This window comes from Anas acuta, chromosome 10, assembly GCF_963932015.1.
Source record: "Anas acuta chromosome 10, bAnaAcu1.1, whole genome shotgun sequence".
NCBI classification, from domain to species: domain Eukaryota; kingdom Metazoa; phylum Chordata; class Aves; order Anseriformes; family Anatidae; genus Anas; species Anas acuta.
Genome location: NC_088988.1, coordinates 4,353,499 through 4,381,275, shown reverse-complemented (window position 1 = coordinate 4,381,275; position 27,777 = coordinate 4,353,499). Strand labels below are relative to the sequence as shown.

The 27,777-nt window shown below is 36.9% G+C and overlaps 1 protein-coding gene across 4 annotated transcripts in view; it reads left to right on the top strand.

The window, feature by feature from the left end:
* CDH13 (cadherin 13) overlaps nucleotides 1-27,777 on the top strand; it is a 479,864-nt gene that overhangs the window by 136,255 nt on the left and 315,832 nt on the right. For all 4 annotated transcript variants that reach the window (XM_068693026.1, XM_068693025.1, XM_068693029.1 and 1 more), the window contains exon 3: nucleotides 25,559-25,767. In XM_068693026.1, coding sequence (XP_068549127.1) covers nucleotides 25,559-25,767 — 209 coding nt within the window. The remainder of the gene's footprint in view (nucleotides 1-25,558; nucleotides 25,768-27,777) is intronic.

Here is a 27,777-nt window from a genome sequence, read left to right as displayed (position 1 = left end):
AAACCCTGCTTGAATAATTTATGCTTCAGTTGTGATAATACTTCAAAGGAAAAGTGGCCTTAGTGTTGGCCAAGAATTTCAGATATATGTGAGCTTGGTAGTAGCATACTCAGTGAAATGATGCAATATTTTTTTTTCTTTGCAGTATAATCAAGGTAGAGTATGAAGTGTTTTGTATAACTATTTGTGTCCTGTGCCTCACTGGGAAAGAATTATACCTCAAAAGCCACTTTTGTTTTCCATTCACTAGTATAATTTACCAACGAATTCCTCCCTTTTACTTTTTTTTTTTTTTTTTTTTTTCCATCAGAATAGTAACAACAACAACAAAAAGTATGGTAGACTGAAGTTATTGAGGCAGGCTTCAGTAGCCTTTCTTAGGGCTAGAGGAGTGGAAGAGCCCATGAATTCACTTTCAACTCATTTTTTGGAAGATGGTCAGTGGAAAAGTTTGTTGAACAGGCAAATATATTTTTTATGTATTGAAGTGCTATCTCAGCCCCACTGGAATTATTTTGATGAGAGCTTTCCTTTTCTCTTTCCTTTTTTGTGAGGATTGTCTCTTTCTCAGAGAATGATGCTGTGCATGGGTAGCTTGCTGACCGTACGGAGCATTGGGAGTATTTTGTTGAATGCTCCATGACAAATAAATCTTTCACTTTTCAGCACAGTTATTGAGTTACTTAGCTTCATGCCTTGTGTGGCATGCTGTTTTTGAATTCTGCTGCAATAATACAGTTTTCTGCTCCTGAGACCCAAATAATATTGCTTTTGGGGAGTACTCTCTATAGCCACCAAGCATGATTCTTTGGCCAGCATAGGTAGGTATGAAGAACATTTAACAAAGCAAGTATTTGCTGGTAAGGCCTAAACTATCAGAAAAGAGTTGTCAATGAGGAAAGAAAAGTGTTAAAGATGGACTATAATATGCTGCTCACAGTAATATAGAAAGGAGACTTTATTAAATGCAAGCTCAAGTCAACAACATTGTGTTGAAGGCAGCTGTCAAGTTTATAGAAAATATAGTCATGAAGCTATCATTTATGCTTTTGTAATGTATAACTTAGAGAAAAGCTCACAATGGAAGAGCACAGTAACTAATTGACAGCTCAGAGATTGGGATTTTTTGTTTTGCTTTGGTTATGCAGAATCTGTGTTAAAAGTCCATAAGTGCTTGCTTTTTCTTTTGTGATTCTAGATTGAAATCAATGAGTTTTGTTTCCTTAGTTAACATTAATTAGGTGGGATTGTGGAATCTTTTAAGCTGGTCTTTAAGATCCAAATTGGCTGTTTCCTGGTTTTAATGACACCTTATACATTGTTGAAGGTGTTACATAAATGTGGCAAGCTAGTGTGTTTTTAACTACCTAAATTAACACTTCCAGCAACATTTGGGAAGATAAATGGCCTTTCAGCCTTATCTGGAAGCTCTAGTTTCTTGCATGTAAGGCTATTATTTAGCTATTCAGGAGAAAAGAGGGGCTCTGCTTTTAAAGTCAAAACAACCAGGCCCAGATTTGCAGAACTTCACACATACTCAGGTGCATATTGGTCTCAAAAGTACACAAACAATTATGGTAAGCAAACACACCGATGATCCATTAGGTACCCAAATAGACATCTGTGCCTGCAACTGAGGGGAGTACATGCCTAACTGCTTCAGCATTTCTTTAATATATCAGGACTTTACATGAGATCCCATCACCTTGCTCAGGTCTTTCCAGTGTGTGCCAGAGGAACTACAGAGGATGTGCATATTTCCTTAAAGTGTTCAGACTGGGGAAAGGCAGCTATCATTTCTTCAGCTATTGGTAATCAGGACATGTAACTTGAGTTGTTTATGAATTCAGATACTTATTGGTTTAGCATCATGGAGAAACTAGAGAAGAAAGATGTTCCTGCCAGTCTACCTGACCACAGATTCATGGGAACACCACTAACTCTTTACTAAAAATTTATTAACTCTATAATAAGTATGGGGAGAAGTTTCAAATGGAAACTACAGTGTTAGTATTTGTCACAAAGGAGACATTTGCAGAAATGCTTCACATTTTTAATACAAAATAATATGAGGTTATGTAACTATTTAGTTGCAGAGCATGGATTAACTAAGGCATGTTAGCATTACAAATTGTACATCTGAAGGTTTGTGCAGAAGAGATTTCAAACCAATCCAAGCACAAGATAGGAAAAATGTTTGAGAAATTCTTGTGATTACCAATATTTGTAATTGGTTCCATGGTTAACATACTATTTGAGAAGTTCCACTGATGGGAGTTTCACCTGCAATTGCTAGCAATCTTTTATAAAAGCATAGCCCCAAATCATTCTCTTCTTTTGTTGTTGTTTTTCAATTATATTATGGAGCTAAGCAAGGGAGCTAAGGAAGCACTGCCTTATTACTTTTACAGAAACATGAATGTTTTCTTTACCCTGCTAAGTCCAAATGTAAGATCTGAACATGTTGATGCAGGAAAATCAATTCATTTAGTAGGGGAAAAAAAAAAAAAAAGTATTTTCTATTAGCTTGCAAGATTCTTTATTTCTGATGGAAATAATTATTTTTTTTCCCCAATAAGTATCAGGAGTCATCAGTGTGTTTGGAATGGAGGTTATTCTTATACTAAAATGAACCGTGCTTTTGAATGTGAGAGAGTTGAAAGATGTGGAAAAAATATAAATCATTTTAATACCATTCAGAAGGGGGCCTGACTAATCAGTGTTTTGTTCGTGGCTCCTTGCTGTTTGGAGGACAGAATAGTATAATTTAGTGAAATATTTGCACTACAATGCTTGCAAATTTGGGAAAGTGGAATTTGGATTAAGCCAGGATTATTTTTGATCTTATCCCTCTCTGCATTTTTTTTTGGTGAATGTGAGCAGTGCTGATGTACGTGCATAAAGGAGATGGCTTATTTTCTTTGAAGTGTCAATAACATTGTCAGGCATTTATCTAAGTAAACACACAGCAGAATGATTAAGTCAGGGTGAAGCTGAATGTATGAGATACAAATTAATTTCAGCATTGTTTATAATCTGTACACCACATAAAATGTGGAATGCTTAGCACAGGGGAAAAGTACTGAGCTATGTAAAAAACGTCAAGATGAGATATGAGAAATTAGTTGTTATGTAATGAGTTTTGGGAAGAAGCCCTGGTTTGAATCCGTAAAATCATTAGCAAAGACATTTCCTTACACCAGGATGATGTCACCTGTGTTTGAAGAATGGCATTTCCAGGGCTTCACAAAATGCTGAGGAATCTATACAGCACTGTGGCTAAGGGGGGATGTTGTCTGCTACACATGTATCTTGCACCTGGCACAGGAAAGCTCTCCATCTTCTCCAGAATCTTTGGGCACTGGCAATATATAATTATGAAAATAAAGAAAGGTGAGAAGGAACAGTATTTCCATAAAGACCAGTATGCTGGTATAGTTGCATATCAATTCTACAAAATATCTTCAAATTAGAACCTAACAAAACCTTCTGAGATCAATGCAAGAGCCCCTTTGCATTAATAGGCTTGAGCTCAGATTTCTAATTAGTTCTGTCAGTGGAGGCAAAAGAACTTACAACAGACAAGTATTTGTTTCCTCTTCACAGGGGAAAAGCATAAATGTTCAGGCTAAAAGCTACAGACAAATGAAGAACCATTTGTTCTGAATCTCCCCTCTAAAGCAAACAAGTGAACAAAAACTTGAAGCTGTGTTTATTTCAATGATGACAGTAAAGCAGACGTTTCCTAGAAAGCATGTGGTGAAGCTGAACTTCAAACTCCATTTAAAAAGACCTCTCATGCCATCTGATTACATAACAATGTAATTTTCTGCTTTATTAAATACCTAGCTAATGTTGTATTGAATACTTCAGCACATATTGTTTGGTTAATATCTAAGTTGTGTTTGTACATAAGATGGTTAGAGCTATTTTGATACCACTCATTATTAAAAAGAAAGTCTGTACATAAAATATTATGTAAAGATTTATTTTTTAGTTTTATGTTTAAGGCATTTATTTAAAAACACAGCAAAAACAATTTTCAAAAATAGAGGCAAATAGTTAAATTACTTCTTCAAGAAGGCAACATCATCCTATATTTATAGTTTGGTAAACATAACATTAATCAGCTGGAAAATGTTCAGCAAAATATAAAACCGTTATGGGCTCTAGTTCAGAGAAATATACGTAGTGAAACATATCTAGCTTCTGTACTTCAAAAGGCAATGCAAAGCTGCAGAACCTGTGGGAAAATCAATTTTCTGCGGCATCAGTGGCTTGCACAAATTTTTGCAGAGCACCATCTAGATTACTTTTTTTTTTTTTTTTTTTTTAATTTAACTGATTTACTTCTGTTCCTCTATTTATTATCTGGGCTGCAAAAGCATTCAGGTTGATCCTTCAAGTTTCCATTAAAATACTCCTATAAAAGCAAGTAAAAATAAAAGGTTGGTTCTGCTGAAAGAAGCAGCGTCTCTTGTTTGAAGTTGTATGAGATGCATATTTCTTCCTCTGTTTTGCTTTCATATGCTATGGCTTCAAGCCCAATTTCTGCTGCAAATCAGGACGCAGTGTTTTGGGAATCTCTACCAACTCTGAGTGGTCCTAGTAAGAGACCTCACTGGGTAATTCTCTCAATGACATCCCACATTCCTGTGGATGTTTCTGAAGAGGGATGACTAATTCCCCAGCTCAGTAGCATGCATGCTCATCTTTGTACCAAAAGGTATTTATCAGACAGCTGCAATTTTATCAAATCTTCATTGAAGGCAATAGACTGAACCTGCCTACACACATTTGTTCTGCTGAGAGGAGTGACAAAATGTGTCCCCAGTATAGTTTTTACGGGTCTCTGTTCTGCAGCAGGATGATTTTGTGAGAATCATCCCTAGAGAATAAGCATGCTATCTTCCCTTCTTTGATGTGCAGCCTAGGGACATCAAAGAAAAACTTATATACAAAATACATCCTCTTATTAAATGCTTTGTTTATAAACCACAGTTACAATTACTAACATAATTTTAGGTTGATATTTGAGATTACATTTGATTTAATTTTAGATTATTTTACTATTTCTCTCAGTGTTTTTCATTCCTATCATTATAAAGGTGCATTTCTTACATAAAATTCACTCCTGAAATAAGAAGTCTGAACACAGTGCATAATCTACCCTTATTTCACAAGACGATACTTTCTTATTTGGATCTTTTCAATTGAGTGCCCTCTCCATCACTGCTGGCGTTTACTGTTTTGAAGAGAGACGAATGTATTACAGTAAGCGGTGTGGCTTTACTGGCTTGCAAATATTGTTCAACCTCGTGAAGCAAGATCAGGCTCTCTAATGTAAAATGCATTACTACTAACACCAGCAGACTCAATTATAGTCTTTCTCTTCCAAGATACATCTTCTGAAAAAGTGATGGGAAAAGTAAACTTTTAAAAGTTTGAAAGAATGGTGAATTTTGTAGCTTGCAATGTTCTTTGTGGCCCTCTTTTTTTTTTTTTTTTTTTTCTTTCTTTTTTTTTTCCTGTTCCACCTTCTGCCCTGTGTCTAACCAGGCGGTGGTCAGGCAATCTGATTGCTTGAGCCATGCTGGTGGATGGGAAAAAAATGGTTCAGTAATAAAGGTGCTAATGCAGATTGACAAGAAACTTTGCAGATTTTGAGATGGAAGTGGCCCAAAGTCATGACAATCTCCAATTGTGTTAATGTTGAGGTGAAAAACTTTTTTCTTTCACTCTTTCACTTGAGTTTGAACCTGATACAGTGAAACACTTGGGAGAAATCTTGGGGAGGAAAAAAAAAAAAAGGCCAAAAACCCCCAATAGTAACGCAACTGAAGAGCAAGAAACCCTGGAACTCACAACAAGGGGACTCAGCTTTTGCTTTGGTACTGATGTATCTCTGTCTGTAAGTTTCACGGCCTCTTTTTGGCACGTGATCTGTAGTGGCAGTAGTGCGGGATTCCCCATGTGGGTGTGCAAGAGCCCCAGGTTCTAGAGAAGAGGGACTTGTGGCAGAGGTAACCCAAAGGGATGCCAGGGTGCTGCAGCCAACAGCAGAGCACCCCCTCCTGGTATCAGATTCATAGATTCAACCTCTATGCCCTGAACCTGCAAGTTAGTAGGGGCTGGTCCCTGTCATATCTTTCTGTCTCTTTTGGACTCTTTAGCTGTGAGCTGTTGGGTTACCCATGACGTGTTGCATGTCCAGCTTAAGGACAGCTTGCACAGCAACCAGCTGGGATTGGCAGCAAGAGCCCTCCTGCCTCAGGCAACAGCAGAACCTTTATAAATGGTTGAAAATACAGGCAGATAATGTCCAAGAACTCTTCTTTCTTTCCTGTGTATTTTAGTAATGGCGTTGGCATTGAAAATAACTAAAATAATGACACTGAAACATCCATTGAAGCAAAATATAGCTGCGTCTCCACTAGAGCTTTTGTCAGTATGGAAATGTCAGAAAACATTATATTCAGAGCACAAATTGCAAGTATAGACCTGACAAAGTAAATTTTGAACTGTGTACTCAAGTGTAATGCTTGAAACATATTCCAAATTGGCAAGTTGCAACCAATCATGGAACACAACCAGTGCTCCAAAAAACTGACAGAGCCCATGTTGAAATCTGAATAATCGCAACTGCATTTTCATAGTAATTTAAATGGAAGAAGCATTGGCAGAAATTCATGAATAATTTACATATAAGAATTTAGCAATCTATGGTGAATAGAAAAATAAATGGCAAACCCAATAAATAAATGATTATTCTGAATTATTTGCTCTGCTCTAATGTTTGCTAAGGAGTGTCTTTTTTGGACTTTCTTAAAACGCTGCATTTTAAATTCATACTTTTCAGGTAAATGCTGCCTTAAAGAAATAGCATACATATATATATTTGCTGGGGGAGGGGGAGGGAGTGGAACAATGTCAACCTGTAACATAGATTGTTTTATTGGAGGTGCGTATAAAAAGATCTTATATGACATGCAGCAGCTGCAATCACAAAATTTGTAACCTTAATGAGAAATGTTAGTGTATACATACATAATGGTGAGCTATGCACTGCATCAGTTTTTAATTAATTATGTATAAAGATACAAGATTTATGGAGGAGGTGACATCTGAAAAGAGAAATCCCTAATTCCCTTCTGTGCCTTTGGGAATGTGATATTATTTTAATAAGCAAGCAATTAATTTACACAGCACCAGTGTTTGTTTCTGCATGGGATGGATATTGGGTCCATTAAAAATAAAGAAAAAAAAAAGGAAAAAATGATTGTTTATCTGGTTTGCCTCACTACCTCACAGTACTTCATTCAAGAAAAGAAATTTTTAAAAAAAGAAAAGAAAGCTATGTGGTTTTACTGTTTGGATGGTAGGGTTTCTTTTTTTATATTTTTTAATTTTTATTTTTTTATTTTTTATTTTTTTTAAACGGCGGAACTGATTGTTTTGTAGTTTTTAAACCTCTTTAATCTCATTGTTTATCTAAAAATACTCAAAATCTCTTTCTGATATAACTCTTAGGTGGTATTGTTACATTAGTTTCTTGGGGTCAGTCCTCATAATGAACCTTTCAGACCTGTGACTATTATTTTTTGGTCTAAAAATTCTTTAATATTAAAAAATCTGTGTTTTCATTTGTTTTTGTTTGTTTTGTTCTTGATTAAATAAAAATAAAATCCTCTTAATATTAATGGATTATTCTGTTTGACTTGAAGTGAAAAAATTGCATTTGGAATAACAGAGGGAGGAGAAAAACAAACAAGACCTGAAAGGTTTTCTCTGCCAAATGTAGATAGTCTTAGTCTTATCTTTCTCCAGGAGCTCAGCAATTGGAGCGTCTGTTTTGGATTTTTTTTTTCCTGTTGTGTGGAATCAAACACTTCCCACTAATGAAATCCCCTATTTGTCCTATGGAATTTGAGAATTCACTCAAATGAAAAGTATCATTTTTGAGTATGTAAATTCCTTATCCATTTGCCTCTTACCCATAACACTTCTTAGTGTTATAGACTCTGATTGTCGATTCTTGTTTTCTCCTGTTGATGGTATAGTATTGATGGTATCGTTTACACTAACTGGAGAAGAAGTGGTGCCTGTCTGTTGAGAGACTGGTCTGTGTCATATAAGTAATGCCTAGCCGGGGATGGGAGAAGGACCCTGGTATTTGAAGCTTGTGTGAACACCCGAACCAGTGCTGTCAGATTCATGTGCTCTCTCCTTTGCTGTCATGGAGGTGGAAAGCACTTCTCCTATTAGCATTAAGACAGTGTTCTTCCTTCATTGGGAGTGAGAACTCACCTTTGAGCCATTTCTTAGAGAATGTAGATAATACAACATGAGAGACCTTCAGCAAAGAAAATGAGAACTTTATCTGGAATGCAAAGTATGATAAACAGTTACACCTAATGCAATTAACCCAGGATGGAGAAGGGTTCAAACTCACAACATGGAAATCTAATGTTCTGAGAAGCAATTGGATGAGGAAAAAGCATATTTTCATTAAAAAAAAAAAAAATCCTATCTTAGAAACTTATGATATTTAGCATGGCTTAAAAAAAATAATAATTCAAAATATTTTGGTGAATTTAACTTAAAAATGCAACTAGTTTTGGGATAAGTGTACAAGCATTTCAATAAAACCTCTCACTGCAACATTTTCACTTATATCCAACAGTGGGGGATCAGGCTGAAGACTGTTAAAAATTGTATTGATGCCAAAGCCCTGTAAAGAAAAACACTTTGCTGTGTCCTGAAATGTTTTTCTATAACTAGGAAACCTCCAGCATTGGAGAATGAATTGATCTATGACACCTGCAAGCAGGGAGCAGTATGATGGCAATGTTTTTTTTTCCACAGAATATCTTAAAAAAGATTTTGAATCACCAAAGTAGATAATCACATTTTCTGTTCACTTTAATGTTCTTTCTTTGCATGCATTGCTGTCTAATTAAGTTCTCTTCTGGATAGTAGTGTAAATAAAAAAAGATGTCCAGGTACATTTTATTCCACTCCTAATAATTAAAGGCACTAGGTGTCCAGTTTCCAAACATTAGTGTCTAGTTATTGTCCATATTCAACATTTGGATGCTCATGTTGGTACTGCTGAATTTTAAATATCCTTATTTAATCCTAAGTACCAATTTGAGCATCCCAGTCTAACATTTTCAACACTTATATATGTGCTTGCCCTTGAGATGAACTTTCTCAGGTAGTTTCTGTAGCTGTGCCTGATTTCTGTAGGCCACAGTGTGCACTCTGAACAAATGATTTTTCAATATCAGTAGCCAAAATCCATTTCAGTGCAAATAAAAAACTGGCTGCTTCTGTAGAGAGACTGAAATAAATTTAACATGCCTTTGCCTATGGAAAGCTTTGCTGTTTCTGAGAGTGACAGCCTTGGTAACATTGTCTATTGTCAAATGGTTCTTTCAGGTGGTAGTTAACTTTCTGAGCCTATTTTACAAATGCCTATCAACCACCTTGTGGTTCTGTATTTCTTCCCAAACAAAATGGTTCTGTCAAAATGTCTGCAGTTCTTCTGGGCTGTGCAGCTTCACAAAGTATGCTGATTCAGACCATTATATGTGAGTAGTGACCTAGACAGACCCATGGCCAGCTGGCAAATCCCTGTGGCCAGACTGAGTTCTTGCACTAGCTCTGGAAGTGGCTGGTAGTTGTGATTTCAAAAGAGCAATTCACAGTTACAGAACCTAGAACTCCTTGTATACCAAGTTGGGATAAATTTGGTTTCTTTTCTAATATAAAAAGGAAGGTTTTATAGATACTTGGAAGAAAAACAAAACAAAACAAAAAAGCAAAACACAACAAAACAGAAATATAGATTTTCCTTCTGGAACAGCAAGCGAATGCAATAATGAAATAATGTTTCTAGTCTGGTATTTTGGAAAACCAGAGGATGAATGTAGACGTGGTAAACAACTCTGGAAGAGTATCTAAGTTGAGTAGTATAATGTATTGTCGGTTAATATATAGGATCTTTCTATGGAAAGGCAGTGTCAGCAGAGGAGCTACTGGCAGGCAGGCATGCAAGGCATAAATCACTGTAGGAGAAACATTTCCTTGAAGAACTGAGTGCATTCATTCTCTGAACTTGCACTGTCTTCTGCTCTCAAGATGTGGGCCATGCACAGTAGCATAGAGACTGAGTTCACAAACAGTATAAAGGGTTGGTCTGCAAAGACAGCCAAAGATATAGGTGAATGTAAAGGGTACATACTTTATTTCTTAATTAGTTGTCCTGATTGGTCAGCTAAACAACTTTCCATATGCCAGGGCTGCTGGGCTCTGATTCCTTCTGTAGAGAAATGTTCTCCTGTGTTGGAATCGGGATATATCTATGTTAACTCTTCAATGTATAGGAAATGAATAGTAGGGCTGTCCTGTTTATGCCAGCACTCTGGCTACAGTTTTGTCTTCTATGAAAGTTTCCATGGTGAAGAATGTGCTTGTTCTAGACTTCACTGGCCCAACTTCATAACATCAACGGACATGTGACAGGGCTGTACTAAAATCTGTTTTTGTTTAGCCTTCAGCTTTACAAAGAAATTTTAATAATGAGGTTTGGAAAAGAAAGGTCTCAGAGGTGATGATTAAGAATTTGCATTCCTAAAATAATACAAGATGAACAACTCAAAAGCATGATGTTAACAGTGCACCTATATCACTCTACATTGAAATACAACAGCAGGCATTGCCCATACAATAATATCTCATTAGTTTCAAGAAAGCAGGAGTTCATAATAATAGAGTATTTATGCAAAGCAGTGGGGGTCTGGGGAAGAGAGAAAGAGAAGGGAGGGAATGAAAGTTGTCTAGCAGGCTGAATACACAAAGCCTTTAGTACTTGAGAACTAATTTTGTTTTTAGTTAATATTCATTGATGCAAGTTCTAGTCTATTGTTAAATGATCCTAGTGAATAATTACATCCATTACTTTGAAATGTTTAAGATGAGTGTGGTGTTGTAAAACCAATCTTTGTTACTGGAATCCTCGCCAAAGCTGCATTGTGGAAACCATGTTGACACTGGTTTGATCATGTTCTTGGAGTCTGCAGGGCTCTCAGCACGCACTCAGAACTGCTTCTGTGCATTGTATTTACATGCATTATGTAACCATTCTCGTTTTCTTGGGAACTGTAAGGAAGTGGATGGTATTTCTGTATTCTCAATTCCCTGGAATTTGTCAGCTTTTGAATGTGATCCATCTGTTGATGAGTGAATGGCAACTGTTTATTCCAGAATAAAGCATGTGCTAACATGCAACCGTACAGCCTCCAGAAGCACTGAACTAAGTTTAATTAGCTCCAGAGTTCATTTAAACTTCAAGCTATAAAGTTAACTCACTAGTCAGAGGAGTTAATAATAAATATTTTGCTGGATGCTTACTAGTCAGGGGAGCTGATGATACTATGTTTATTGTTATATGATAAGGCATTTCTCATAACCTTTCTGTTCCTAAATCTATAAATGTCTTATAGGCATTTTCTGATATGGCATAACTCTTTATTTATGCCTCAATTCTCAAATAGAAATACTACAAAGCTGCTAAGTGTCCATGTGTAAAAATATATTACACCATGTCCCTTGAAAACTTTTGGCAAATGACATTTACCAAACAAATTCTGTTTATCATGGTTGTAGCCATGAGCAAAGTACAACACAAAGGATATATCAGTGTTTGGAACAATGGCACTTTATTGTGTCACAAGAGACTAATGCTTTGGAAGGGGACGTGAGCTGGAAAAATGCACCGATTTTGTGATTTTTTTAAATGGGTTTATAACCAGAAGCAAAGTAAAGATTGACTGATTATTATCTTATCACTTCAAACTTGCTAAGCATTGTAATCATTACAGTTATTCTAATGTGAAATAAAAGAGACAGTTATTCAAACAAATATGCTAACGTTTCCGCATTCTAACACTACAAAGGCAGTAGTTTAGGAAATCTATATCTTTAATTCCTCAGTGCAGTCATCGGCGTATTTGCAATTAATGACAACCATACCAAGTCTAAGAGAAAAAAAAAATAGAAACTGTGCATTTTTCATCTATTTGAATTAGGGAAAAAAAAATTACAGTAAATATTATTTTTTTTTGGAAAGGAATTGAATGAGTAGATGTAGACTTTCCACTGAATGACTGGCAATTTTGTTGTGTTGACAATTATGTTGCTACATAAAATTCACAGTCATAGGAAATAACTATGTAATTTATTAAATCATAGAGAGTATTTAAATTGGTCCATATTAAGTCAGTATTGTAATTACTGTGTGGTAAGCCAGCATCTTGTCTGATCTGTCCCAGCATGATTACTGTATGAAAATAAATACGACGCTGATAAGAAATATAAGAAATATTGTTCACTAGAGGTATTCTGGTGTCCTTAATCTCTGCACTAGAGATTTCTGTTTTCATTTTTAGTGTAAGGCTTTCGTTCAGCAAACAGGCCCGTTGTGGGTGTTCATGTCTGGAATGCTGGCTCAGGTAGCTTTTCATTACACCTCTTTTTGTTGACTATAGAGTTTAAAATAATGAAAAATTCTATTGACTGGTTGCAGCTTTGTGTAGAAACTGTCGATTATTGGCTTAATCCATACTCTTGAAGCTGACAAAAAGGCTTGGAATCAAACACGGCATTAATTTCTACCTTAGCTTGTGGTCACGCTGATGCTAACTATGTGCTGGTAATATTATGTACACAGCGTTTACATGAAAGTGAATATCCACATTTAGAAACCAGCAAGCAGCCACATGGCACTACCACTCAGTGTATATTTGAAATTTAGAATTTGTTAAGTAATTAACACAAGTTTCCTCTATCATTTCCTTCATATGCAATGCCACTTGTTTAATGTGAGCCTCCATATAGCAACACCACCCTTTTAAGAAGTGAACACAAATAACAGTATCACCTATCTTCTCGACTAATTTTGAGTTTTATATGCTACCTATTCTTTGTTGTTGTTGTTTAATTTTTACTTAGTAAAGAGAGGCAGAAACTTCAGTAGTCTGATGCTCTTTCCTTGGTTTATCTATGTAAACAACTTTCACATTGCTTTTAAATGATCTTGACTGACAGAATTTACTTTCCCTCAGGTCAGTTCTTTTGTGGAAGATGCCAAAGACTGTCTTTCTTTAAAGTATAAAAGCCTGTGTTTGATGTGAATAGAAACTGTTCTGGGAACGACTGTGTAGAGCAAGATTACATGGTGCAATTTTAATTACATTGTTCTCAGCAGTACTACTTGTCTGATCATAGTGTGAGAGTCAAAATTCAAACCAAGGTTATTTGGTTCTGTAACCATTAGTCCAGCTCTGGTATTGTTTGAAAGAGATAACAATAAATTGAGCAAGTTTAAAATCCAGCAGAGTTTTGAGAGGTGGCTTTCCTGGTTAATCACATAGAAGTTTTGTACTTTATAGGCTGCAGTTAGGAGGTTGGTTTTCCATGGTTTATGGAATGGGCTGTGTGTTGGAATTGGGTTGATACTTGAGTAAAACAGAAGTTTAACCACCAACTAATTTTGTAAACTGATATGTAATTTAGATTTTTGAAGGTGGTCTCAAAAGCTATTTGTAAACTGTGTCCAAGGGCTGTATTTTAATAACACAGCTTTTAGACTAAGGACTGAAAAGGAGCTTAAGTCTATTATTTATGCATTTATTGGAAAAAACAACCAAAACAACCTTTTTACTGGTGACTCTTTAAAAAAGAATATGGAGGGAACTCACTTGAAAGAACTCGGTTGAAAACACTGCAAGAAATTTGTTATTTCTCTGTCAAGATCATTGATAGAGAAGGTAAGGCGGCACAAGGCTTACCCCTGTAAATGAAGAACTTTGTTCCAGTTTGTCCCTGGGTAAGTTGAACTATCCACTGAATAAATGGCTTGAGCACTTTTTCAGGCATGGTATTACTCATTCAGCAGCTGGGAAAATAGGCTGGCAACCTACAGAATCCATTTTGAAAGGAAAATATTACACAGTGGATTTATTACTCACTCTTGTTTCCTTTTATGCATTGTAAATGATGCGTCATTCTCTATTTCAGAAACAAACTCCTACCACTGAGTGCTATTTGGAAATTAGTTGCACACGGCACAAGGTGAAAGCTTTATTCCTAGGGATGCCTTTTAAGAAAACATTACTGTACACCAAGAAAGACTTTTATCATAGTTATGATTCCAAGAGAAGGGCAGTTGTAAATAGACGCCCAGGTATTTCTGGTTTTGTAACATTTGCTAGCATGCATGACCACTAGTTTTATTTCTTAGGGTTGAAGTTAGCGCCTGTAGTTAGAGGTGAAGTTGGTTCTGAAGTTCAGTCTTGAGGTTAGGAAGCAGTCTGTGCAACTCACTCTTGCATTACAGATTAGTGTGAATTTATTTCACAAGGAAGGTGAAACCAAGACCCAAGATTGAGTAGATGAAGGCCATGCTGCCTCTGGACAGTATCTGTGTAAAAAGCACTTTGTATTGATAGCATGTTTAATGAAAAGTTCTTGGACTTTGACTTTTTGTCTCAACATACCACTACAGTAAGACAGAAAGATTAAGCAGTACCTTTTTTTTTCCTCTACCCATCTCCAAAAAATAGGTGTACAATGGTGTGAGTGGCTGCCACGGATTGACTATGGGATGAAAGATAGTAGTTTCTTCTTCCAAATCAGAGGTACTTGTACTTCCACCTGAAGAAACAGACAAAGCAGACATTCTCCAATGAGAGCTGGTATTTCATTTCTGACATTTAGTAGGCTTCTTAATGATGGCCCAAACTTCAGCCAAATGTAAATATCTGCACAATTTAGTGAATCTTCTGTTCATCTAACAGTGTATCAGAATTCCAGTGATTCACTTAAGGCTTATAGAAAGCCAGCTGAATATTGACAAAAGCATGTGCCATAAGAATTTAAAAATAAAATAAAGGAGAGGAAATAAGTTATGACAGATCACATTAAGAAATGACAGATCACTGTAATTATAACAAACCGACCTTGAAGGCAAACAGTTTTAATTGTGAACTTGAGGGAAAAAAATCCCTGTGACCTGCAGCTAATTGTCTAGTTAACTGAAAACCTTTACTAAATAAATTTGTGGCTTTGGAGACATTTTAAAAACATACTGGTGTAAATAAGGTATTTTTGTGCCGGTTGGTGCTGTAGTTATTTCCTGTGAGTGATTGCTTGTTGTTACTTTTTGACATCTGCTGGCAGCAGTTTATTTACATAGTTAAATCTCCTGGGACCCTGTTTCTTCTGCTGAATATAACCTCAACTGATTAGTTTTCAATAAATTACATATATCAAGAAACTTGGTTTGGGTAGCATTTAGGGTGACTGTTCAAAGATCAAATGTATATTTGTGCTGAAGCCAAGAATATGCGTGGTCAGGAGTACACTGCCTCTTAAAGCTTTACTCAGAGAACATTTGAAGGAAATTATCCATTATATCCCACTGGGAATTTCTGCATGAACTCAGACTTCTGTCCCACCTTCCTTTTGCTATAGGATGCAATTAATTTTCTGTCGACAAATTTCTCACAGTAATTTGCTGAACGACAGCGTATTGAATACATTTGAATGTCTTTGATTCTGTCTGCTTGTGTCTTGGACTCAGCCTGTGAAAATAATTTCATTGTATGTTCTCCTGGGATTCTCAGCAAAATGTTATGTAACCCTGCGAAGATGGAAAAGTATTGATCATTTGCATTGTGATGGGAAACCCTTTCATTGAAACTAACAAAGTTAAAACGAATCTTTCCTACATATTGCTCCTGGATTTGGGGTCATTTGGACTGTTTGGAATCAACACTGTCTTAGCAGTGAGATGTCACGTTCCTCCAGAGATCTGACAGCTCCTCTGAGACTAGCTACACAAATGTAATATCAGTATGTGTCCTCTGCATTTCCAAAGAGACAACAGCTCCATTTACACTGAACTATGTGTTGCGCTCAGAAGATCAATGGCTGCGATATAACATCTTAAGTTTCATTTTTTATTTTTTTCTTCAAACACATTCACTGACATCATATTTTTTGTTGAAACAGTAATTTTTCTCCAGGGCTTAGAGCAGAAGCTGTAGTATTACCATGACTTTATAATGCAGCCACTGACCTAAGTGATCAGTCAATAACATGTCTACATTGTAATGAATAAGTTGAGATAACTTCCAGCTGAGAACAACTCATTACAACTCCTTCCACTTGATTAGATTTTTGCCCTAAATGAGACAACAGGCAGCAAAAAAATGTGTGAAGGTATCATGCAATGTGAGCTGGTGAAGTCTGCCTCGGGGGAGAAGTGCCTTCAGTTTAAGTTGTAGTGTTTGTATTTTTCCATAATTTCACGGAGCTAGAGATTGCTGATGGAGTCCTGTTGGTAGAAGTGAATTTGCTGAAGAACATGAGATGTGATTGCGGGGTGTTCTGGCTGAGAGGAAGAAAAGAGTGAGCATGGTGGAAAAGGCAAGAATTAGCAGGGCCAAAACCCTTCTTAAAAAGATGGCAATTCTTGACTTTGGTGTTGCCGGAGCTATTTTGCTCATACAGCATTCTGTGCTCTGTGAAAATACTCACTGAAGTCCCAAGCAACATAAATTTTGCTTCTTTGCTGGGCTGATATGAGTTGTGCTGCTTGTGCTTGTTCAGCTCTAACTCAGGGTACCTGATGCCATACCAATAACTAGCCAAGTGGCGTTATGATGTGCCAGGAGAAGAGAGGCAGAGAGGCGTTATGATGTGCCAGGAGAAGAGAGGCAGAGAGCTTGATGACATGAGAAAAGATGTCAGAATGCAGGGCTGGGTACAGCAGGAGGCAAGGATGGAGCAGAGCACTGCTAAGGTGGCACTTCAGTGGGGAGGGAGCTGCTCATTCTGGAATCACACGTAATACCCATTACCCAAAAGCAGAGGAAGCCTTTAGTCTAGTATCACTTATAGCTCAGTTGAAGTGCACTACAGAATTTCAAAGTGTTAATAATTTTTCCAGCTCTGCAAGGACTGTCAGTGGTAGCCAGGTAACGTGGGGAGAGGGAAGGGACTGACGTGATTATTCTAGCAAAAACGTTGCACCTTTTATTGGCAGTGGCTGGTTTCCAGGTGGAATACCTCCTGTTGATCTATGAGAACCTTATCTGCTGTCGGTGGTATATTCTTCCCGTGTATTTTTACAATGCAGAAAAAAAAAAAAAGTTACTATTAATAGCTACAGTACATACTGTTGAAAGGGTGTTTTCTGAAGAGCAGATACATATGCCCTAGTGCCCACTGGATGAACTGTTGGCCTAATTTGCACATTTTAACAAGACTGTGCTCAAATCTCATCATCACACACAAATTGCATGGAGATGTTTGCCAGTTTAGGTAATCAGTTTGTTTTTTCTTTTTGTTTTTGCCAGGTTAGGTAATCAGTGTGTGCAAGGATCAAGTCTGCTGTTTAGTTTTTGTTCTTCAAAGTTGAATATAGATGCACATTTGTGTGTTCAGCAATCCTTGTAATATTTTGATGAACTGTTGCTTATGTCTCCACAGATTTTGACTATCTATATGCTAAATAACTCATCATTATAATTTATTTCAGAAGGCATATAAAGAAATTACATAGATACAAAAGAATCATAAACATGAAAACATAAACACACAGTGGAAGATAACAGCCCAGCATTGATTTTTTTTTTTTTAAATAATTCTTTTGCAGAGCTAGAATTTAACATCAAACCATTAAAACAAAACAAAACAAAAAAAAAGCAAAAAGTTTTCACAAAATTCATTTCATCAATTTTATTAAATATTCAGTAAGATTTTTTTGTGTATGTGAAGAAGTCTTTTAGTCTTGTGTGCAGCTTGTCTAAGCCACAATCCCATCATTTCTAAAGAACATTTAGATATTAAATAATGATTAACTCACTTTTGAAGGAAAAAATGTGTCCCAATTTTCTAAAAGTTGCTGCTTTGCTCAGTTTTTTTTCTTTCCCTACTTTCCAATTATATATATAAAACATAGTGATGGTAAATCTTTGCTAAACATGCCAGAGTTAGGATGATTGAGATTAGGGCTAACACACAAAATTGTGGTATGCTTTACTTTTCAAAATAAGTCTGGAATAAGTCACCCAAGGAATTCAGCATCACCATAAAAGGTGGTTCCTGTTGCCTGATAATTTTTAGCTTAGATTTCAATGTAAAGGAACCGGCTATGTAAAACTTAAGTCTGAAGACGGATTTTCTAAAGTAAACCTGCAGCTTCTCCATGATGGGTGCTTGTTGCTTGGAAGGAAACTTGCTTTACTGTTGCTTGCTCCCAAAATCTGGTGGTGGAGTTAAAGTAGTGGCTTTCTAAAACAGTGTTTCTGTGACAAACATACCCTGTTTCCATCGCTCAATGTCCAGTGCAAGTGAAGAAATATTCTGATTGATTTATGTGCTATGAAATGATTTTGGTTCAAAAGATTGGAATGAACTATTGACACTGGAATATAGTCCGCTTCCAGAAGTATTGTAGGGCAAAATTTTTCTCTTTCAGCTCTTTCTTCTTTTCCTGTTCAGGTATTTTTGAAGAAAAACAGCAAAAATAAACAGGCTGTGGGCTCCCTGCCAGAACCCATGTTCCAGAGATTCTTTTTGAAGGCCTCTCAAAGGAAGGAGAAAAGCTGTTTCTCCTAATTGACAATATTGCTGGCTTGAAAAGCAGGACTTCTTTGTTTCTCAGCTGCCTTTGTCATAATCTGTTGTAACAGTTGCCTTCGCTAATCTTGAATGGATTTAGGTTGTCCAGATGTTTTGGTTCCAGGGAGATTTCATCCTATCTACACTGACAGGCTAACTTATCTCTTGAAGGCTCATAACACTTCACGTTTCTAATATTTGGTGTTAGGCTGCTGTGTGACACCCTGCACCAGTCAGGCAGCAGCATGACTAACAGTGTCATGGGGTGGCCTGTTACCATCTCCTTAGTTGCTTGCCTGCTTCTTTCAGTCAACACCATTATTTATTGCTAACAAGAGCTTTGGTAGGTTATGGCACTTCATGATTTATTTTTTATTATTTTTAATATATATACAACAGCACTCAATCACTTTTGCTTCAACAATCACTTTTCTCATTGCAGTTAATGAAGCTCAGCTTTGCTGGTTCCTATCTGTTTAACTGTTGTATTTTGCTAATATCTTTGAGCAGGGAAGACTTTTTAGAACAGACAAGGGTTCCCTGCTGGGCTGGAAAGTTAGCTTGCCTTTGTGCAGCTCTAACGTGCTTATCTCGTCTCTTTAGACCTCTCACAGGTACAGCTTCCCATAGAAGAAAACAACTTGTCATTTCAATATGATCTAAAGTTACTTGTTAAAACAGATTAAAAAAAAAATACACAGGATAAAATTCTGTTGATGCCATAACTCCCACTGATTTGAACAAGGCTAGACTGTATTTACACAAAGGACCCTAACCTTCATTACTATAATAATTAAGTCTCTGTGTTTGGTATGTATTTTCAGTGTGAAATTTCCTCACTGAAGAGCTGTTTTGTTGCTAGCTATCATTAGCTAACATAAAAATGTGTACACATATATAGAGACATACAGAGTATGTTTCTCTATGTTTATAAATACATATATTTAATTATTCAAATATCTGTAGAGATTGTCAGAGAAAATTATGGATTCTGTACTTCTGTTCAAAACAAATTAAACTTCTGAGAATTAAATTCTGAAAAAAGAAGACTGAAAGAGGAATATATCAGTTTAAGATGCTTTTGTATATAAGAAATCTATTTTAGCTTTTTTTTTTTTCTTTTTTTCTTTTTACGTAGTTTACAAGAGATCCAACTGTTAACCTTTCAATGTTTTAAAATGGTGTTAAAACATTTGTGGTTCATTATCATAAACATCACAGTTGTGTAGAAACCTCACATATGTAGCACATCATAACAGCAAGGTGGGATGTACTGAACTGATGAATATTAGGAACTTGAAATTTCTTGCTGAGGTCTATTATAGGTAATATTTCCAATCACAGCTTCCATTCCCAATCATTACGATAATGGACTTGTGGTTTTACACAAGAATCCTTTTTCCAGCAGTTGCCTTGATAATGATAAACTCAAAGTCAGTGATTAAAGCCTTGGGATGCATGCAGGTGTTGTTAATAATGGTGGACAAAAATACTCTGTACAGTTTGTATGTGAGAGTGCCTTCTTACAGAAAGGAGTAAAAGTCTAGTATAGGAGGCTGAGAAATGAACAGAGGATGATGAGTGACATGCATGTTGTTTTTCATTGGGAGATGCTTGGCAGTATTTTCATTCTGCTTGTATGGAGTTTTGGAGCCAGTCTCATACCATATGGCATATTAAGCACAATAAAGATGTTCATTTGGCAGCTGGAGCATGACTAGGAACATCAGAAGAGTCATATATGCATCAATAAATTAAGAATTCTGCTTTCATATAAATAAATATTAGATCATTTTTTTAATTGGCCATTGAGTTCTTGACAATGAGACACAATCATTTTGTGGTCATGCCTGGTATAGCATTTCCAAAATTCTAGTTTATGACGATAGCTGAACAGCTCCTTTATTTATTTATTTATTTATTTATTTATTTGTAATTCTATAGCACCTTCAGTTGCCAACATGAATATATATTTTTTCAAGTGCTGTGCAGAGAAGGAAAGTAGTCTTTTTTTCTGAAGAGTTTACAATCTAAACTCCTTAAGCTCTAAGACAGTGTGTGTAATAGAGGTTGTGGGAAGATTCAGTATGTGAGTGCGTGTGGACAGTCAACAGGCTAGCGTTCATCCCATCTGTTATACTGCAGCTGGGTAGTATGAATAATGTTAGTTACCCATCCCATGGCTTTCCTCATACCTAATCTCTGTGATAAGTGCATGAGCATCATGAACATCATAATCCATCATAAACATGTATTATCATGGTTGTGAGGCAGTGAAATGTTTTATGCTGGGATACAGCCTTTTCATTTTAGAAAGACTGCCAGAGGGTTTGGTATCTTCTTTCCATGAACCTTAGCAGACTCCTTTGGTCATGTGCTATCCATCCAGCTATTGTAGACCTTGGTAACTGTTCTTAATTTTTGGTGTTAGGGCACTACTTAAATAATCTGAAAAGTTCTTATTGAAAGAACTGTTTGTAATGGGATGTTTTATTTCTGAAAAGAGACATCCATATTTTCTTCCTGAAACCTAGCACTTCTGAACACTTAGGCCAATGAATTGACTCTGAATTGACTTTTTTTTTTTTTTTTTTTTTTTCCCCAGAATCCACATGAGTTTAAGGAAGCAAATGTTCCTGGTGAGGGGCATTGTGAGAATTACTGGGAATGTAACACAACCTAATACAACATTCCCCAGTTATCCCAGCCCAGGAGGCATCATCATTCTGATAAAGTTCTCATTTGCCTCTAACTTCAGACTAGAGATTTTATCTAAGGCTACATTTCCCTTCAACTCTCTTAACAATTTGCTTCAACTTCATCTCTGTTGGCCCCTGGTCCATATAATCTTCAGTGTTCTCTATCCTTATGATCACTTCATCTCCTTCCACCCACTTCTAATTTCTATCCTACATATCAGTACTTCTCATAGCCCTTTCATTTTCTTTCCCTCTCTTTGCTATTAACCTCGTCAAATACCCTTGTTTCTATGGTAGATTTGGGAATTGAAAGCATGAGTGCTTTTGGATGAGATATGGTAAGAAAAGTTTCCCACTTTCAAGCAACTTTACCTCAGCCCTTTGATGGAAAAAGTGCAGTTTCATAAAGTAGGGCTAATAGGTGAGCAAAATATAAAAGGTCTGAAAGTGTTGAATTCATAAGTCCAAGTAAACATAAAATATAAATTCAAGTATCTCTCCTAATTCAATGTGTCAAATCTGCATGTGGTCTTTGAACTTCTGCAATGCATACATATGGCAGCAATGTGGGAACCTCAAGAATTCTGAGTGCTGAGCAGCAAAGTGGGAGAATTGTACTCCCAGCCAACTTCACCCCTCTTTTAGAAAAATAAGACAGCATGGCTTCCTTCTGAATGTGGTGTTTGGCTGGGTGATATTATAGAGCTGAACTCTGACTTTTTTTTTTTTTTCCAGTGATTACTCTGCTACATTCGTTAGGCTTTTCTTTTATTTAAGTTTTAGTAGGAGACTTTTTACTCCTGCTATGAATTTGTCACAGATGCCCATTTTTTCCCAGTTGTAAACTATTAATAAATATTAATATATATATATTTATAAGCACTAGCAGCTTTGGCTTATGAGAAGTACATATTTATTCAGTAAAACAAGGTAGCTCCACAAAGCCATGTTTGATTGTTTTTTAATGGGAGGAGAAGAATAAGTTAAAAGATAATCCACTCATAATTTATCAAGGCTGTAATCTATACAGTGATTAGTATAGAAAATTTCAATTTCCCATATTTGTGGTGACAGGGAAACTTTGTCTCTTTGTGGGTTGATAGCTTTAGGAGATTGCAGAGAATCTGTTAAAACGCCTGTCATGTCACCATCATCAATTGCAATCAGTAGTTTTATTCCGGGGAGGCCTTACCAATAGAGAACCTTCTATCAAAATCCTTCTGTGATCACAGGACCCTTTCTGCAAGTGGTTCCTGGCTTCAGAGAACAGCTGTGGCTCTTTGGGCAGCACAGATGCCAGCCCGGTCTGAGCACTGGGAAATTGTTTCAAAGTGCTGCTGCTCCGAAATTCTGCGGTTCACACCCTGCCTGCCCCCAGCTTTTACTGCAACATAAGACTTTGCAAGCCGAGGTCTGCGACGTGACAGACTGAGATAGATTTGTCTGGAGGGACTACAGTATCTGAGGGGAAAAAGAGCTTTTTGTTTCTTTTTTATTTATAATCTCTCTTGCTTTCAGCAAAATTCAATGAAATGGCAAATGGGCTGATGAAATTCTGGTTTGATATCCCACTGTGAATCCAAGGATAGTACTGTTGCCCTCAAGTAAATCTGAGGAAATGGGAGCAAGCTTTCATTAAAAATACGTAAGCAAGCCCAAACCTTGTGAAGACCAGATCCTTCAGGTATTGGGATCGTTTTTCTAAAAGACGCTTGGTGACACTAAGGTTTGGATACTTCACAGTAAAAGGGTAGTCAGGCTCGAATTTACAGGTTCACAACATAATGTTCTTTTAAAAATCGCACTTCAGGCTCTGAATTTCTTTGTCAGAGTACAGGGTGCCCATGTCCAGGGGCTGCAGAGGCCTCTCAGTGAGGTGAGACCTGCGCTGCCGGAGGCAGGCCTCAGCCACCTCCAGCCATTTCCAGAAAGTTCTGTGGCAGCCCCCCCTCAGCGCGCCTGAGTCCCTCAGCGACACCAGTGGCACCTCAGCGACAGTGTATTTAAGAAAGAGCAAAAAATCCTGCCTGGCAGTGAGGGATGAGGGAAAAAAGTGTGAGAAAAAGCAATGTGAACCCCTAGGGCAAAGGAGGAGATAAAGGAGGCGCTCTGAGCAGGTATTCCCCTGCAGCCCATGGGGAAACCGCAGTGGAGCAGGTGGCTGAGTCCTGAAGGAAGCTGCGGGCCATGGAGAGCCAGTGCTGGAGCAGGGGAAAACACAAGGACGAAGACAAGGGCAGACAAACTCTTAGGTACAGACCACAGCCCCAGCCCTTTGTGCTGCTGAGGGGAGGGGAGGAGCTGGGAGTGAAGGGGTGGGCTGAGCCTCAGGAAAAAGGGGTGGGGAAAGTGAGGATTTAATTTCATCTTTGCTTTTTACCATCTAAATCTATTTTAATCAACCATAAATTAAACTGTTTTTCATCAAGTTGAGTCTGTTTGGCTTGTGATGGCAATTGCTAAATGATCTTTGTGGCTTTATCTTGACCCATGGGCTTTTTCATCTTATTTTCTCCCTATCCAGTTGAGGAGGGGAGTGAGAGAGCAGCTGTCTGTGTGTCTTACAGCTGGCCAATGTCAACACTCCACTTGATTGTAAAACAATGTCACAAATCTTACATTCTACACCTTATTTTGAATTTTGGGGCTTTTTTTTTTTTAACCTTTCTCATCGATATTCATCATAAAACACAGCTGCATTCAAATTCTGCAACCAGCAGCAGTTCCTTTTCCCCTGTGGTGGTTCTACTCTGGAATTCAGTCCCAGTGAATGCCCACACAGGGAAGTTCTCCACAAGTTTCTCTGGTGGCTCTGGTTTCAAGTTGGCCTGTCTGGAAATGGATGCAAAATTTGATTTGACTTGCAGAGGTGTGAATGAAGAGGATTATTTTTTGGTGTGAAATTGTTCCAAAGAGTGCTTTGTGGCCCATCCCTTGTGAGATTCAGTTTGCGTTTTAAATCACTTATAGCAATTACACAGTCTGGAATAGCCTAGGTTTTGGTGAGGTCATGAGAGAATATAGGATTTTTTTTTTTTTCTTTAAAAATAATTATCAAATACAACAAGATAATTTATACAATGAATTTAAACAATTATAAAAAGTGCTTTATTTTCAGTAAAACCATATTGTCTTTGATCTTCTATAGTCTCTATCCCTGTCTGTAATGCAGTTTTTAAAGATCCAATAGAAATGAAATGTAAAATTAAAATAGCAAGAGCATACAGATAAGCGAAAAGACTGTAGCAGCAGTAACTTAAGGAACAGGTATGAAATATAGAACAGATTGTCTGGGGAAAAAAAAAATCACCACACATGCAAATATATCTTTCAGAGATGTCAAACCAGGAAAAGTTTACTTAGCAATTAAAAGTTTGTGGTGAACACCTCTTAATCATATGGCTAGTAGTTATAGCAATGTTTATTCCAGTATTTTGTGCAAAGTGAATCTGCTGGACTCAGAGAAGGAACTAGAGGCAAAACCTCAGATTTTTATCTTCAGGGATGTTTTTCTCTCTATGTCAACCTTCATAAATACTTTAAATATTCTATATAAAGTAAAACAGGGGTTTTGACAGCTGTTGTTTAATTGAGAGTTCTCCTTAGCTTAGTAGTGCAGCTTGTTTACTATGTCATGATCCAAGTAGTTAATAAGAAATGTTGTAGGTTGATTTTTCCACTATGTAACACTTTTGCAGTAGAATATGAAGTTGGATATTCTGTAAACAACCAATCCCAAAAATAAAGAAAAAAAATGTGGGTTATCTGAAACCACTTTGGCAGTAGAAGAGCCTTTAAAGCTCCCTTGTTACATTGAGGAGAATAGCAAGGCCTCTGCTGCTGCCACCTGATTTGTAGAATTAGGTATGCATTTTGTACTTTTAAGTGATCAGATATACTTATGTCCAAAATGTCTAGTTTCTCTCTTCCTTCCCCAATTAACCTAGTAAATCTGCTTATCCTTCTGCAATTGCATATTCATAATGTTGTCTCTGAAATAATAACCATACAAATATAAAGCTTTAAAAGTTTTCCCATAGATTGGAGCCACTTCTTCCTGGTAGACAAGCCAATAACATAAAAATGTTTGAAGTCTGTGTTCCAAAGTGGATACTTAAACTTGTGGTTTTTCTTTTTTTTCTTTTTTTTTTTTTTTCCTTCCGCAGTGGTGTTTGATGACTGCGAGGGGAATAACAAATTGAACTTCGAAGTTTCTAACCCAGACTTTAAGGTGGAACATGATGGGTCTCTAGTTGCACTAAAGAATGTATCAGAAGCTGGCAGAGCCTTGTTTGTCCACGCACGGTCTGAGCATGCAGAGGATATGGCAGAAGTTTTGATTGTTGGAGCAAATGAAAAACGTGGTGCATTAAAGGTAAGATTAATAAAAAGGACTAGAAGAAAATGCCAAGAATATACTGTTAGATATTTACATTGATGTGTGTCATTGAGGACTGTAAGCAGTTTCAATCTGCTAGCAGAGAGATCAAAATTCCATCCAGGCATTGTTGTAACACTTTAGCACTTAGTTTAACTTAATAAAATATTAATTTTCCGTGTTTTGAAAGATACTTTACATCCTCAGTTGTAAATACCAAATATTCATAAAGAAATAATTTGTATAAAAGAGCCTGATTATCAAAATTGTCTGGTTCTTCTGGTGAACATTATGCCAGATAACAAGTTTGGCAATAACTGAAAATGGAAAAGTCATACTTCTGAATATGTAATTTAGAATTTACAGAACTTTCATGTTCCCTGCAAGTCTAGGGACACGGGAAAGAATTCCATGCTGTGGAAATTAAATTTTCACATAGGTCTGCTTATCTGATACTACTATGTGTTATATTACATAAATGTGTGCATGCAGGTAACAATCCATATTTACCCTCTGTCTGTTTGCACTGCTGATTTTTGTTCCACTCTTCCCAGTGAATGCTGCATCCATTCTTTTCCACTTTGGAATTTCAGTGTAATACTAACCTCATAATATGGGGAAAAGTGCTTCACAAATTGATTGAAATGTTTACTTCACACACTTCACACCCATGAGAGTAGCAAAAAGAAATGTGAGATAGCCTTCATTTCTGTGTCATGGCATTTAGTAAGAGGCAGGCAAGGCAGTGACTTACTACACAATTAAGCCTGGTACCCTTACAAACCTATAATTTCAAGGAAGTATAAAGCAGCCATGATGAGAATAACTGATCTATTGTCTTATTTTGGTATTTAGGCTTTCAGCTTCCAGCATTTTCATTATATTTCCAACAATGGCTTAATATAACTTAAGTCTTCCATTAAAACAACTTAGCTTTAGGGGAAAGGTTGAACAAACTTCTCAAAGTCTGTGGCTGAGGAAAGGTTTTGATCTGCACTTTAAGCAGCACAAGATGTGAATATAGATTGCCAGCAGGGGAAAAGTATCAGAATGTGTAACTGTGCAGAAAGCTGATCAGAACACTTAGAGGGAATTTAATTTTATTTAAATATGCCATATCTTCACAAAGTTCAATTTTAACAAAGTCGTACTTGAGAGACTGTCTTACTTGGAGCTGTGGATTCAGGACCATGCACTGTTGAATTCAGAATAGAAAAAGTACACTTGGAGGAGCTGGGCATTTGGCTGTCCTTTGTCTCAAACCAGCAGGACATTTTCCTTCTAGTGCACTCATAAGAATGTGAAAATGATTTTATTTTCACTTCACATTTTAGCGCTTAGGAGCAGTTTCAAAATGGGGTTTCTCATTCTCCAGTTGACTTCTCAATCAATGAAACTGCGGAGTTTGAAACATCCCTGACTGGAGATCTAGAGTCCATGGGGTTGGTTTCTCTGCAAAGATCTGATTCTCTGAGAATCATATTCTGGAGTTTTTATTCTGGTTTACTTAGAGAAGCAGCCTTTCCATGTCTTCAACAGGAGATAGCCTCCCTGAGTAGAAATTAAGATGTGTATTTGCACTGACTACAGCACAGCTTTATCAGTGACCTTTGCTCTTTATGCCCTTTTCAGGGTCTGGGTAGTCTCTCCTCAGAAAGTTCCAGCAATATTCATTAATATGTAGTGTTGAAAGTTATTACCAGATGAAGTCAAATCTAATTTGGTCCCACTCCTGGGTTCTGTTACAACCACTTTGAGTTGTTCTGGAGAGAGAAAACCAGTCTAGATCTGGTATATTCTGCTACTTTCTGGTCTTCCCTCATAGGTGGCTACTCAGAGTAATCTCATAACATCATCTCTACCTGCATTCATCACTTATTTATGGATTTTGATATTCAGCTCATAACTGGAAGTTTGCTTTTTACAGTATGTTGATCCTTGGTGTCTGCAGTGCCTTTGGGAGTTAGATGTGTTAATGCGTCCCGGGAAATCCATGTAATGAAGATC